We start from the raw sequence: 14,782 nt of genomic DNA on the forward strand, positions 1-14,782 counted from the left end.
ATAGGCAGCAATATCAACTAATTGCAAAATTTGTGATTTACGCTGTTTCAATTGCTTGCGTGATAAATCGTCCGAGAAAAAGTGTAATTTTTGTGACATCCACAGTTTGAATAGTTCTAAGTGACCCCAACCCACCCTAACCTATAACCCGAATCTACTGACTCTGTCGCCGAGTTTATCAACTCATGCCGGTGGACCGGGTTCGATTCCCATCGGAGGTTCATCTGGGCTCCTCTTCCCACGCTGTCGCCGTTCTTACGGCGACAAAAAAGCCCAGTAAAAAAAGACCCGAAGAAAGAAAGCAATCGCAAGGAATGGAAAGAACTAGTAGAAAGGACCGCGGCTTCAAAAAAGATCAACATCGAAAAGAACTGTGGCATCGGGCACTCTAGGCCGAGGGGGATGTTAGAGTAAAGGATTGCTACTGATGCGTGTCGTTCGACATCCTCCCATCTGTTCGTTACATCACATTGTGTCTTATCGCATTGTACATTGCGTGTAACTTGTTCAGATGAAAATGATAACGCAATGATTATTGTTGTTGTTGTTGTTGTAACAAGCGTAGGCTGTATAGGTTGAAAATTATTTTCAATCACTGCCGAGCATAAAAAGCGCATCCCAGAGACACATAATCCAAACAATTATTGTCCGTGGCGCACAAGAATGGAAACGGCGACAGGTGCCAATTAAAACTCACGATTAATAATAATAATAACCTATATAGCCCTATCCCATAATTAAACTGCAACCCTGAACGCCCAGTTCTAACCTACGGTCACTGCCCAGAAGATTTAAATGACTTCTTTACTAGGGATGGTGTGAACGGGAGGTTCACGTTCGCGTTCTGTGTGTGAACCTCGGAAATTTAGAGGTTCACGTTCACAAACGAACCTTGGTAGGTTCTGCACTGTGAACCTTTTTCATATATTTCAATTTTCATTATAACATCTTTGGTTGAAATTTATTGCATTTTAAATGCGGGCCACTCTATGCATGGCGCTGGCAGCATAAAAAATCAACACTAAACGAGCATGCGCCTTGACAATCTCAAAACTTTTACCTGATTTGTTGCAAAGGTTTGCTCGAAATATCCCGCTTTCTGTATGTGAATATTTAGTGACTCTCTGCTGTGAGCTTGACCCGCAATCACACAACATCAAGAGCGAAATACGCTATATGTAGGTATACTCAGCGAATGATGCTTATTCGACCAATCAATGAAATTGATATCGTTGTCCGATGTAAAAAATGATTTTATGGGATTATAATAGCATTTGATTGTTCCAGTTGATACATTTGGCGACATTTAAAAAGTCAGTATGTACTTCAACATTGTGGCATTATGTGGCCCGAGTCGTCGCAAGGTATTGTGTACATTAATATATATCACTTCACTGAAATGTAGGGTGGAAATTAGCAATATTTCGTCACGTGACGTCATGAGGTTCACGTTCGCGTTCACACAGAACCTTTACAAAAGGTGCGCGTTCACACGAACCTGAACCTTTCAGAGGTTCACACCATCCCTAAATCTTTACCTCGGTGTCAAAAGTGCGTATAGCCTATAAGTAGGCCTACAACATACTCGCTTCCACGTCATCCAACTATCATATGGTCAGAAAAAAGATCACCGCTCTATCAAATATGCCAGACCTGCAGTGTTGAACAGGATATCGCCGGCTATCCGGCAGTCATCGAGCATGTCCACATTAAAGTCAAAATACAAACAATTTCTACTTAATCAAGATTAGTCAGCCCGCTAGTTAACCGTACCACGACCTGACACATCGATCTCGCCTTCCGACACATGCCGCCTCTTTTTGTCGCATTTCTTTTCATGTTATGTTCTTTTACTTTTCATTCAGTATGCATGCTGCCTCCTTTTTTACACCGGCTAGGCGAGGAGGGTGTCTGATTTCCAGAGGTGGTCAGTAACGAAGTACTTCTACTTTTTCGAAGTACTAAAGTAGTTTTCCTCTACTTCTGGTACATACTCAAGTAGATAGAATATTCGCTACTTCTACTTCTACTTTGTAATATTTTGTGATCTACCTACTTACTTTTCGCTAGTTTCAGTTTGTCAAGTAGGAGTAGTGTAATCTTCCAATTAGAAAGAGAAACTGGGTGAATTCTCGGGCTTTTTTCACGGAGTTCTAACTTTCAATTTTAAGAAAATTCAAGTCAAACCCAGAATTTCCATCGCGCTTCACATCAATTAGATATAGAGTTGCAAATATGTTTTCACGAAAGTGAATATTATTTAGGTTGCAGGTCGCATTACACTACATTGTTGCCCATATGACATATTTCATCACAGTAAATATGGCCCATCATAATGTTTGAAAATACCGTTTCGCAATCTAGCATTTACCCATTCTTTCGTAATCTAGCAGCCCATGACGTTTCCTAATCTGGAATCTGGAAAAGTGGGCTCTGACTTTTTGAGCGATCTATTTTAGCAGACCACCGTTAAAACTGATTCGACAAAAGACATAAAATACATTTTCCGCTTTTCTAATGTAGTATTGGTAGTTCTCGGTCAATTCGAAGTATTATTACTTAGAGTTCTAATTACTTTCACTTCTGTTGTCTGGAAAACATACATCTTTATGTTTAAAAGCAACGCAATTACACTATATGGCATTTTTTACGTTACGCCATATTTTTATCATCGTATACGAATCGCGCAATGTGTTAACATCGTGTCCATACAACTTCCCCGTATTGCTCTTCGACTAAACTAAAGGCCGTAAAATGCGTGAGGGAACATGCCATGACATTTTCTAAAACGGGATGTTCGAGTAAACAAAAGATTTGTAACTCATTTCCATAGCAAAACTATCATTTGCGTCTCATGATGCGGTCGAATGCTCAATTGCTTATTCTGTCGGAAATTTATACATTCCGAGATGCATCAATATACATTGTATATGAAGCTCTCTGCACCCGCCTCATAGCTCAATTTGCAGCTTTTGAAAGTCCATGCGAACGTATTATGACCTTTTTCAAAACTACTTACTTACTTGAGTAGATTTAAAGCCAGCAAATTCTACTTCTACTTCAAGTAGTTTTAGGTTGCTTACGGAAGAAGTACTTCTATTCGCACTTGAGTAGATTTTTGCGTCGCTACTTCTACTTCTACTTGAGTAGCTTTCTTGACTACTTTGGCCACCTCTGCTTATTTCGAAGACTACAAAAAGTCGTTTCGACACATTTCCTATCTTTCATTGTAGCGATGAAATTGTTAGCACTAAATAGAATTGAATTGAACCTAATTTACACCTAATCTGACCGCCAACCATAACCTAATTTAAACAGGATTATCCAACAAATGTTTTCCAATGGCAGAATTTATGGCCTTTGTCTGTTCTGCTGAATCAAGCTTCAGGGGATAAATCAAGAAGGGTGAGCCCATAAAGGCTATGACCAAGCGTGATACGCGTGTTCTGATAAATCTAGGGACATGCTGTTTTGTGCGGTCCTACAAACTTTGGTTCGTTTTTCCCCACGTATCCACAATCACAGGGGCACTTATATTCATAAATACATTATTTTCTGACCCGATGCATTTACATGTACAGTTTGTACACTGGATAAAAGAACTAGGATAACATAAAAGTAAGGGACAAAATGAATCATGAATGCTTCGGTAGGCGCGGTTGATACGTCAGGTCGACGGACTATCGATACCTGTTGATTATTTGTCATGTGATGTCGACGAATTTATAAAAGGAAACTTCTGCAAGTCGACAACCTATGATGAGTAGTAACAAATAGCCTAACCGACAGCCGGTAGTTCAACCCCGTTGCAATCTGAATTCCATAAATTAATTTGCACCGTATATTCCGTGCTTTCAATGCAGATAGACGATGATTCACGTGATCATCGTTTTACTGCCGATTGCCAAACCGAAGTAATAATAATAACATCACAGTGGCATAGTAGCAAGTCTCTGATCAATCTGCTTTTGTGTATAGTATCGTTATTATGAGAGATATCGTTTCCACGGAATATGCAACATACTGCGTTTTATATTCGTCGACTATCATATGCAATAAATATGTACTAACGTCTTTGGGTTTTCAGTACCCAACAATATTCCAGGTAAATGTTTGTCGTACTCGAGGCCTATCCCCAATATAAGACAGCGCCGATACGTCTGTATCCTACATTGTAGTACGATCTGTTAGAAGTTTTTATGTCTAGGGTGTATCAAAATATATATTTTCTGTGGCCTACGTTACAAAATGACTGCAGTCAGGCTACTAGCATATATACGGTGTGCACCACCGTTTTTGACAAGTTCTGAAGTAATTCGGTATGGCAAAGTAGTCAGAGCGTTGCTACTCGTAGAACGAGAAATAACGTCATACATTTTTAATCATAGAAGTAGGGATTTCCAAGTACCGTAGGTAAAAAAAGTATCCGTTCTCAGTATTATGGGCCTAGTTTTGTACGGTATAGAAAAGATAAGAAAAAGAAGTTATCTAAAAACAACCACTTGAGAAAGTAGGCGAAATCTCCTTCAAGTAGAGCTTTGTCTGAAATGCATGATGCAGTTGTAAAACACTAATAAATATGCAGGTATAGTCCCAGTCAATGGGCAGGCTCAACCAATGTATAAATTAAGACCTCACCTGTTGTATAAAATTAAGATGTTTTCATGCAACCTCGACTATTCCATACACACTTGCAATTAAGTCAGCTGTAATTCGTGTGATCTCCACTTGAAACCAAATTCAAAAGAACATATGTTTTAGGGTAGCGTGTTCTTGTCATGACCTCTGTTCTTGTTTTAGGCATGGCAGATGTTGGTCGGAGTTTTCATGATGCACACGGTGTCGGGATTCCAGATCAGGAAGATCGTCTTGAGGGATATCTTACCGTGGCTGCCAGCGATGATGCTTTACGTGGGCGCAATCTTGTCCGGGTCTATCGCACTGAGTCAGCTACCCATCTCCACGTTCATAATAATCCAAGGATGCGGCGATGTGATTTTGATATTACTCAACGATAAGTTGCCGAGCACAATCATAAACTTTTCCTACCCTATTCGGCTTTGCGCTGGATTGATCGCAGCATGGTCAGCTGCAGAAGACTCAAAAATAGCGGCCCTAATTTGGCTTGTAGCGCATACTGTGTTTTCCGGTATTTATCGTTCTATATCATTTTGGTACTCGACCCCTCACTGGCCTTATTCCAACTTGTCGATTCAACAGAGGCAGTATTTAAATTATTTATTCAGTTTCACGGTATTGCTGCCGTCCATCTTCATTTTCGGCCATCACGAGAAGGCCAAATATTTCCCACATCTCAGCACTAGCAAATTTTACGTGGGTAGCGTGTGCAGTGGGGTATTCGGTTGGGCAGTGAATAAACTATGGATGAGGGTGTTTTTCTCCAATTCAAACAACCCGAGCGCCTTGCTGACGCAGTTAGCCTCAAAAGTTCTAGTGCTACTGCTGTCTATGGGTTTGTTTCATTACGAGAACTCATTCATACAGGTCATTGCCGTATTAATGAGTCTTGTAGCAGACGCCCTTCAAGTTTTAGACTCAATGCAAACCAACCACGATGATCACATCGCTATGGAGGAAATGCACGATGTACTTGTCAGCTTCTAATGGCTCTACTTGCGTTTATTTTTTCATTTTATGGCAGTATTTCCTGATGTCATACTTAGGGCTGGGCACATAGATTCTAGTAGTCGAATCTGGATAGAGTAATAATTCCAATGATTCTAGTAATGAGAGATGTTTTCACAGAGGTGGTCGAAGTAGTCACCGTCGCTACTCAATTAGAAGTAGGAGTGGCGGTTCACAAGTAAGTAGGTATCTTATGCCTATGTTTGACTGTAAAACTGTCAAGTAGAAGTTGTCTAAAATCATAACTACTTGATAAGTAGTGCGAGTAGGCAAAATCTACTTCAAAAAGTAGAAGTACTTCGTTACTGACCACATCTGTATTTTCAAGTACTTAAATTATAAACTCCCTCCCATTAAGAGTTGATCTATTATAGCTCCGATACAATTTTTCACTGTAGAAGCCATGAAACCTCAATCGGCCGTATTGCAGCATATGAAACATGCAATACAAAGCTGTTGTGGTCAGCCCACAGAATTCCCGCAAAGTGCAATATAATGGATTTGATCAAAAATAATATCACCTTTAATTTGGTGTGCTCTTGAACTTTTCTTTGTGGTAGCTGTAGAGTACTTGAACTTTACAAATCATCCATACTCTTACAACGTAATAATGAGGGACTCTTTACTGGAAGCCAAATACTTGAATCTGATGTTGCCCAGCCCTGGTCATACTGCTTTTGAGATTATAGAGATACGTTAGACAAGACATGCATCTATTCCGTCCTTGTGCTTACGTATTTGTGCCCTGGGGACTGAAATAAATTATTTGTTTTCTATATGCATCGCTCATTCTCTTTCAGTACTTCCCTGTTCCTAGCTAACCTTGCATAAATCAAGCGGTCGGGTGCAGCGTGGCACAGATGATTCGATTTATTCATGCTAGGCCTACGTACTGCGACCAGCAAGGCCCGTTTTGGTAATACAATTACACGTGATCAGCGTTTGTTAAGGGTGACAGCCTGCGTCAATAATCGCGAGGCACCCTCCAGACAACTGAGCATAAAAAGAAGTGTAGTCAATTTGAAAATAAATCTCTGAATTGGTGAGGTTAACAAAATGCACGGTATTGAGCTATTGTGTAGTTTTGCATAGGGGCACTGCGATTAATATGCGAATCTTTGTTCTTGATTGTAGCCGAGTTTGTCAAGATTAGGGATACAAGCGAACTTGATCATTGGTGGAGGACCGCACATGAGGATAATGGTGTCGTCGGCAGGGGGAGGAAGATGTTCACGAATCATTTCTTCACTGATGAATCCAGACGAATATCTCCAATCTAAACAGAGCGTAGCCATGTGATACAAGGGTTAAACACAGGTGGCTTGGAGCTTCACAACCAAGCCGTGACTAGATACAGGGTTGTAACCAAGTCACAAGGCTCCGAGTCAACCTCACAACCATAGTTTTTACTGAGTCGAGTCACGGTATTATGAATCGAGTCCAAGCCATTGCGTTTTGAGTTGAAGTCTTGTTAAAATAGGGTTACCATATTTTGGAAACATGAAAAGAAGTCACTTTTTCAAAATTTTCAGTGTTACAATACTGAAGTAAAATCCGAGAAAAATGGAAAATTTTACGTCAGTTGTCAGTTGACTAAAAAAAGGTCAACTTTCCGGCTCCACTCCCGAAATACCCGCCGGTTCCGTTACTTCAGTACTGGTTTCCTACATCTCAGTCTAATTTTCACCTATACTTCACTTAAATTTTCAAAAGAGGACATTTGGGCACCCTTCGAGGACACTTTGAAAAAAGTCAAAAAAGAGGACAAATCCTCTTAAAAGGGAATGTATGGTAACCCTAGTTAAAACAAGTTTTCATAACTCTGGTGATATGGAAGGGTTTGCACTTGAAATAGACTAATTTTCATTACTTTTAACAGTTTCAGCACCAGTGCCAATAGGCGAAATACCAACGGCGAGGCTACATTACTATTCTTCGGAATTACAATGAAATGTCGGTCTTGGCCGTCTGAGACTCGAGTCCAAGTCGAGTCAATACATAGATTGACTCGAGTCGAGTCATTTCCGTCCGACATTTCACTCTAATTACACAAGTAGAAGTATCTCATTGTCCAAAACTGTGGTGATACCATTATAAAGTGATCCTTAGCTTACCTTCATTGGGCTTGTCTAGTGTGTACCACAGCTTGAATCGGCTGGGATAGCAAGCTTGAAATTCTTCAAGTTCTTCTCTCACAAGGATATCTTTTTCAGTCTGTCAAATATACAACTCGTATGGATATGGTCGACACAATCGCACAATCAATTTATCGTACATCCTCGCTCTTCACATTAAGATAGCTCCACTGTTCCACTTACCTGATTAGCAAAAAGTAGCCACAAACAACTATCGTCATCCGCATCTGTGAGAACTTGATGGACAATTTGTAACATGGGAGTGATTCCGGTTCCGCCAGCAATCATTCCGATCTTAAAAGGAGACCCGACCTACAGCATGAATCAAGCTTGATAGCTTCGCGGTTATATTACGGCACAGACATTTGCAGAATTTTATATATACAAGATTTACCATGTCAAAAGTACAGGGACTTTACGAGTCAATTATTTTCATTCATTCACTGGATTTACGAGACCTTCAAAAAGAGGACTATCGATCGCCTGATCCAAGCGATAGAATTGCCATTATAAATTAATGTGCTGTTCACAATTCACTGTAGTACTGAATTATAGAATAATAATGTATTCATTCATCTTGAAAAAACCTATACTCTTTACAATTGGCCTGTACCTTTTTTACAACTTTCGTGGCGGGTGATGATTTCTTATCTGGCCGGATGCAAAACTGTCCGGGTTTGTCGTAGACGAGTAAACCATTCGGTCCGCGTACGTCAATGCTATCTCCGATATGCATGCTTTCCAGGTACTGAGACATCTTGCCCCCGTCGGGGAATTTCGGGTGAACGTTTTTGAAGTAAACCTGTAAATTTGTAGAGTTTTAAGGTTTCCACACATTATTTGTCCCGATTAAGTATCTAGAACAGTGGTTACTAACAAGGCAAACCCAAAATTTTCACATGCAATTTACTACAGTACGGTATGCATTTAACCACACATCTTATACACATTACTATAGAATACTGGTACGTAAAATGATATGTGGATCAACAACACTGTTAAAAGAACAATTCCACGATTGTCACAGAGTGCAATGAAATAGGTATGGTTGTAAAATTACCAAATTATCTTTAATGTCATGTAGAACTGGCATTATGCTAACTTCGTGGTTGCAAAAAGGTACGTATTTGAACTGTCCACATCATTCATACTATTTTGTAGTTATCATGATAGTGTAAATCACACAAATCACTCATGTATTCAAATTTGCCGAGTGCAAGTGCTAACCCCAGGTTAAGAACCACAGATCTACAACAGAGCTGCCTAACACAAGTATCAAACATTCTAGAGCAATATAACAGGGCACCTTCACTACAAGATCCATATGCCCTTCATCCTTATCAGATGTGACAGGCGTGTACGGTCGAATTACGAGTTGTCCACCGATCCTCGCGGTAAGATAGATGTGCTGTCCAATCGGCAGGCCAAGAATGTGGTTTTTCGAAGGTAGAGCAAATACGAAGCGTCTGAAAATCGGTAGAGTCGCATTATTGCACTCTGAAAAGCCTCTTGGAGGTACAGAATTTCAATGTACTACTGAATGATACATTCACATTCATATATATACTAGCTATATCAATAGATATACAATATACATGTAGATATTATTCAATGGTATATTGCATTCTGTATGATATTTACTCAACCATTCAAGTCAGATGAAATAAGTATTCTTACCTTGTATCATGTGACACGATCTCCTTACCAACCAGCTTCAACGGATATTTTGTGTTTGGATCTTGCAAAGTGACGGGCTTGCTTTTCTTCTTGTTCCAAATGAGATAAGCTACAATTGCGACAAATACGCCGGCAACTCCGATTCCAATGGTCAGGTTCTGCTAGAAATTACAGAAAAGCCGAAATTTAGCAAGAAAGTCAACAGCAATAGGCTACTAAGTAATTAGAAATTATGTCTGGCATGACATAAATTTGCATGCCGCACATCATGGAAATATAATCGTGCATCCTATCTATTTGCATTAGAAACTCAAACTCAGTAATTTTCAGGATATTTACAAGTAGTTTTACGTTACAGTATCCCTCATTTCTTTCCATCCATGAGTGTGCATGCCTCTGATTTATACTGCCAAGACCCAGGTGAGTGTCTGGTTTAAAAGACTACTCCAATTCGTTCAAACCGACACCTTCCTATTTTTTCATTGAATCGCAATCTCATGGTATTTTGGAATGATAAGGCCCACCACATTCGAAATCCCAGCGTTCTCGTCCCTGCGCCTATTTCGTTGTGCGGAGTCCATAATGTATCATTACCTACTGTGAATTGAAGTAACTTTCTAAGAGCTTACCATCCCAGCTTTCTTCATCGATTTACAATACACAGAACCAGTTCAGCGTGATTAATCCGCAGCCGCTGTTGTGACGTTGTGACTACTGTTGCAGAGGTGCAGCCTGAGCAAATTGCCGAGACGAGTTTGCTTGCAAACCAGAGATGAGCGGATTTAAAATTTCTATGTCCTAATCCAATCCAAATCCTAACCTTCAAATCCTAATCCAAATCCTAATCCATAGCTTTTTCATATTCAAGTCCATGTCCAATCCTAATCCGATTCCAACTGGAAATTCAGAAAAAATACTAATTTATGCAATGGGGGGATTCGAAAATTTTCTTTCACAACCAATAATTCACTTTATTCAAGATAACTTGGTAACCATAAGTACATAAATAACTAAATAGTATATTCATATTGAAATGAACCCGAATATTTTCGGCTGACACTCGTCAGGGGTAATCGTCAGCAACTAGTAGAGAATTGGAAAGAACATTGTATATCAACAATCGTATCACAAAATATGACGTCACCAGCATGAAATTTCGAATGAGAGAGCGTTCAATGTACTATTTTTAGGTGATACACGAACTCCTTTTGTTGACAGAGTTTTGGTTGGTGTATTTTGATAAAAGTTGATTCCAAGGCACACAAATGGAATTGTGAACGGCCTCGACCTACGATTCGGAATCGGTCGTCTCGATAATTATTCGCACAAATCGGATTATCCAACAGATGTTTGCCGATGGCAGAATTAATGGCTTTTGATCGATCAGCATCAATCTTGAGTGGATGAGTTAAGGGTGAGCTTTTCACATCGCGTGACGCACGTGTTCTGATAAATCTGGGGACATGTTGGTTTATGCGGTCCTGCAGACGTCTTGACGTTCTTCCCACGTAGCCACAATCACAGTGGCACCTATATTCGTACACTACATTACTTTGTTGAAGTGCAGGAAGCACGTCTTTGCGTGTTGAAGGGAGCAGTTGTGTTGTTGTAAAAATCACATTGGTTTTGACTGTATCGTAACATTTACCGACAGCAGAAATCAATTGTTTTTCAAAGCGGGTGGAAATGGGGCCAATCCAAGGTAGATGGATATAAACATCTTTTATTGTTCGTGCGGTGGGCTCTGTTCGTTTTTCTGCGTTGAATTGCGTTAATTTCCTCTCCATGCCGCGGCTGATGACGTGTTCAGGGTAACCGTTATCAAGTAAGATTTTTCGGATGTAGTCAAGTTCTAAACTCAGTTTGTTACCCGAACATATCATCAGCGCTCTATGCACGAGTGTGCCTATGAGGTTAATTTTTCTGCGCCGAGGACTAAATGAATTCCAGCGAAGGTATTGGCCTGTGAATGTCGGTTTTCTGAAAACAGACGTTTCAAATTTGTTGGTATTGCGCTTTTCAACTAATACGTCCAGAAATGATAGTGAGTTATTGCGTTCTTTTTCTATTGTGAATTGCAAGGCCGGGTGAAGCGAGTTTAAGCGAATGAGAAATTGGTCACACTCCGATTCATTCCTGAAAATAACAAATGTATCATCTACGTATCGGCGGTACAATAGTGGTTTGGCGGACTCACGCTGGGACAGAAGCTCGCCCTCGTAATACCCTACGAAAATGTTGGCCAAAATAGGTCCCAGGGGACTTCCCATGGCTAAGCCGTCTATTTGGCGAAACATGACCTCGTTAAAGCTAAATTCCACCGAGCAGGTTGCCGCTTGTAAAAGTTCCACAAAGACGTTACGCGGGATTGATGGTGGCGGTAACTTACCACCGTACAGCGCGTTGGCACAAATATCAATAGTCTCATGCAGCGGAACGTTCGTAAAAAGACTAGAGATATCAAATGAGCTCAGAAACACGTCTGGATTCGGCAAATCCAGGTTTCGTATTTCACCAGCGAACGTGAACGAATCGCGAACACATTCCGTGCCGTACAATTCCCGAACCGGTTCCAAAATGTCAATAAGCCATTTTGCCAGCTGATGGTGAGCAGACCCGATCATGGAAAGTATAGGTCTCACTGGGACATTGTCTTTGTGAGTTTTTGGCAGTCCGTACATGCGTGGTCTTTGCGATCCCGTCGGTCTGATGGCGCTGTATGTTTCTGCCGTTAGGACACCGTTTTTCTTCAATGTCAGCAAACGGTTGGTCAGTCGTCTTTCAATTTTAGGTGTATTATCAAATTCCGAAACCGAACCAAGCGAGATAAATTTGGTTTTGTCATGCAATATTGATTCCATTTTCGAAATGTAGTCAGCTTTGTTCAGAATGACAACACCGGATCCTTTGTCTGGTTTGGTGATGTGAATTTCAGGGTTGGATCGCAATGCTTTGATGGCTAGGAAACACTCTTTGTTCATCAGGAAGTCCGCCTTGTCGACCGGGCATCCACAATACGAATGTGCCAAATCTGATAACCGAGCTTTGAGAGCAGGTATACCCTCGTCTGATTTAGGTTCGTGGTGTTTTAATTGGCCGAGGAGAACTTCAAATTCCGCAAATACCGAGGGTATACCTGCTCTCAAAGCTCGGTTATCAGATTTGGCACATTCGTATTGTGGATGCCCGGTCGACAAGGCGGACTTCCTGATGAACAAAGAGTGTTTCCTAGCCATCAAAGCATTGCGATCCAACCCTGAAATTCACATCACCAAACCAGACAAAGGATCCGGTGTTGTCATTCTGAACAAAGCTGACTACATTTCGAAAATGGAATCAATATTGCATGACAAAACCAAATTTATCTCGCTTGGTTCGGTTTCGGAATTTGATAATACACCTAAAATTGAAAGACGACTGACCAACCGTTTGCTGACATTGAAGAAAAACGGTGTCCTAACGGCAGAAACATACAGCGCCATCAGACCGACGGGATCGCAAAGACCACGCATGTACGGACTGCCAAAAACTCACAAAGACAATGTCCCAGTGAGACCTATACTTTCCATGATCGGGTCTGCTCACCATCAGCTGGCAAAATGGCTTATTGACATTTTGGAACCGGTTCGGGAATTGTACGGCACGGAATGTGTTCGCGATTCGTTCACGTTCGCTGGTGAAATACGAAACCTGGATTTGCCGAATCCAGACGTGTTTCTGAGCTCATTTGATATCTCTAGTCTTTTTACGAACGTTCCGCTGCATGAGACTATTGATATTTGTGCCAACGCGCTGTACGGTGGTAAGTTACCGCCACCATCAATCCCGCGTAACGTCTTTGTGGAACTTTTACAAGCGGCAACCTGCTCGGTGGAATTTAGCTTTAACGAGGTCATGTTTCGCCAAATAGACGGCTTAGCCATGGGAAGTCCCCTGGGACCTATTTTGGCCAACATTTTCGTAGGGTATTACGAGGGCGAGCTTCTGTCCCAGCGTGAGTCCGCCAAACCACTATTGTACCGCCGATACGTAGATGATACATTTGTTATTTTCAGGAATGAATCGGAGTGTGACCAATTTCTCATTCGCTTAAACTCGCTTCACCCGGCCTTGCAATTCACAATAGAAAAAGAACGCAATAACTCACTATCATTTCTGGACGTATTAGTTGAAAAGCGCAATACCAACAAATTTGAAACGTCTGTTTTCAGAAAACCGACATTCACAGGCCAATACCTTCGCTGGAATTCATTTAGTCCTCGGCGCAGAAAAATTAACCTCATAGGCACACTCGTGCATAGAGCGCTGATGATATGTTCGGGTAACAAACTGAGTTTAGAACTTGACTACATCCGAAAAATCTTACTTGATAACGGTTACCCTGAACACGTCATCAGCCGCGGCATGGAGAGGAAATTAACGCAATTCAACGCAGAAAAACGAACAGAGCCCACCGCACGAACAATAAAAGATGTTTATATCCATCTACCTTGGATTGGCCCCATTTCCACCCGCTTTGAAAAACAATTGATTTCTGCTGTCGGTAAATGTTACGATACAGTCAAAACCAATGTGATTTTTACAACAACACAACTGCTCCCTTCAACACGCAAAGACGTGCTTCCTGCACTTCAACAAAGTAATGTAGTGTACGAATATAGGTGCCACTGTGATTGTGGCTACGTGGGAAGAACGTCAAGACGTCTGCAGGACCGCATAAACCAACATGTCCCCAGATTTATCAGAACACGTGCGTCACGCGATGTGAAAAGCTCACCCTTAACTCATCCACTCAAGATTGATGCTGATCGATCAAAAGCCATTAATTCTGCCATCGGCAAACATCTGTTGGATAATCCGATTTGTGCGAATAATTATCGAGACGACCGATTCCGAATCGTAGGTCGAGGCCGTTCACAATTCCATTTGTGTGCCTTGGAATCAACTTTTATCAAAATACACCAACCAAAACTCTGTCAACAAAAGGAGTTCGTGTATCACCTAAAAATAGTACATTGAACGCTCTCTCATTCGAAATTTCATGCTGGTGACGTCATATTTTGTGATACGATTGTTGATATACAATGTTCTTTCCAATTCTCTACTAGTTGCTGACGATTACCCCTGACGAGTGTCAGCCGAAAATATTCGGGTTCATTTCAATATGAATATACTATTTAATTGTATATTGAAGTTCTGTACCTCCAAGAAGCTCTTCACATAAATAACTGATCTCACTAAAGTTTGTCGCCATTCGCCACATGAAATTTCAATCTCCCAGAAAATCGGTAAATCCAATCCAAATCCGTTCCGAAAAAAATTTC

General features: G+C 40.9%; 2 protein-coding genes across 3 annotated transcripts; one reads left to right on the forward strand and one right to left on the reverse strand.

The window, feature by feature from the left end:
• The first annotated feature begins 3,893 nt into the window (after positions 1-3,893).
• LOC145432955 (UDP-N-acetylglucosamine transporter SLC35D4 homolog) lies at positions 3,894-5,772 on the forward strand. Its single transcript, XM_080309793.1, has 2 exons — positions 3,894-4,105; positions 4,801-5,772. The coding sequence occupies exons 1-2, from the start codon at positions 3,989-3,991 to the stop codon at positions 5,623-5,625; spliced, it is 942 nt and encodes a 313-aa protein (XP_080165919.1). The 5' UTR covers positions 3,894-3,988; the 3' UTR covers positions 5,626-5,772.
• Positions 5,773-6,493: 721 nt separating this feature from the next.
• LOC145432956 (NADH-cytochrome b5 reductase 3-like) lies at positions 6,494-10,240 on the reverse strand. Of its 2 annotated transcripts, none has more exons than XM_080309795.1 (7): positions 10,088-10,240; positions 9,459-9,616; positions 9,088-9,247; positions 8,395-8,583; positions 7,965-8,075; positions 7,761-7,860; positions 6,494-6,922 (listed from the first exon to the last, which is right to left on the reverse strand). In XM_080309795.1, exons 1-7 carry the CDS (start codon positions 10,103-10,105, stop codon positions 6,750-6,752), a joined length of 909 nt encoding a protein of 302 aa, XP_080165921.1. In that variant the 5' UTR covers positions 10,106-10,240; the 3' UTR covers positions 6,494-6,749. The 2 variants fall into 2 exon arrangements, with proteins under 2 accessions (XP_080165921.1, XP_080165920.1); XM_080309794.1 differs by having other exon boundaries at positions 9,459-9,619.
• Positions 10,241-14,782: the final 4,542 nt, after the last annotated feature.

The sequence above is a fragment of the Botryllus schlosseri genome, chromosome 2 (genome assembly GCF_051294905.1).
Source record: "Botryllus schlosseri isolate E-star chromosome 2, Bs_hap1, whole genome shotgun sequence".
Lineage (NCBI taxonomy): Eukaryota > Metazoa > Chordata > Ascidiacea > Stolidobranchia > Styelidae > Botryllus > Botryllus schlosseri.

What these genes read in the sequence shown, in the direction of transcription:
- LOC145432956 (XM_080309794.1), bottom strand. An exon ending in ATATGGATCTTGTAGTGAAG is followed by an intron (nt 8,584 to 9,087) that starts GTGCCCTGTTAT and finishes ACAAATTTACAG; the next exon opens with GTTTACTTCAAAAACGTTCA. An exon ending in GGCTACTTTTTGCTAATCAG is followed by an intron (nt 7,861 to 7,964) that starts GTAAGTGGAACA and finishes TATATTTGACAG; the next exon opens with ACTGAAAAAGATATCCTTGT.
- LOC145432955 (XM_080309793.1), top strand. Translation starts at nt 3,989, where the DNA reads ATGAGAGATATCGTTTCCACGGAATATGCAACATACTGCGTTTTATAT. An exon ending in AGTACCCAACAATATTCCAG is followed by an intron (nt 4,106 to 4,800) that starts GTAAATGTTTGT and finishes TTCTTGTTTTAG; the next exon opens with GCATGGCAGATGTTGGTCGG.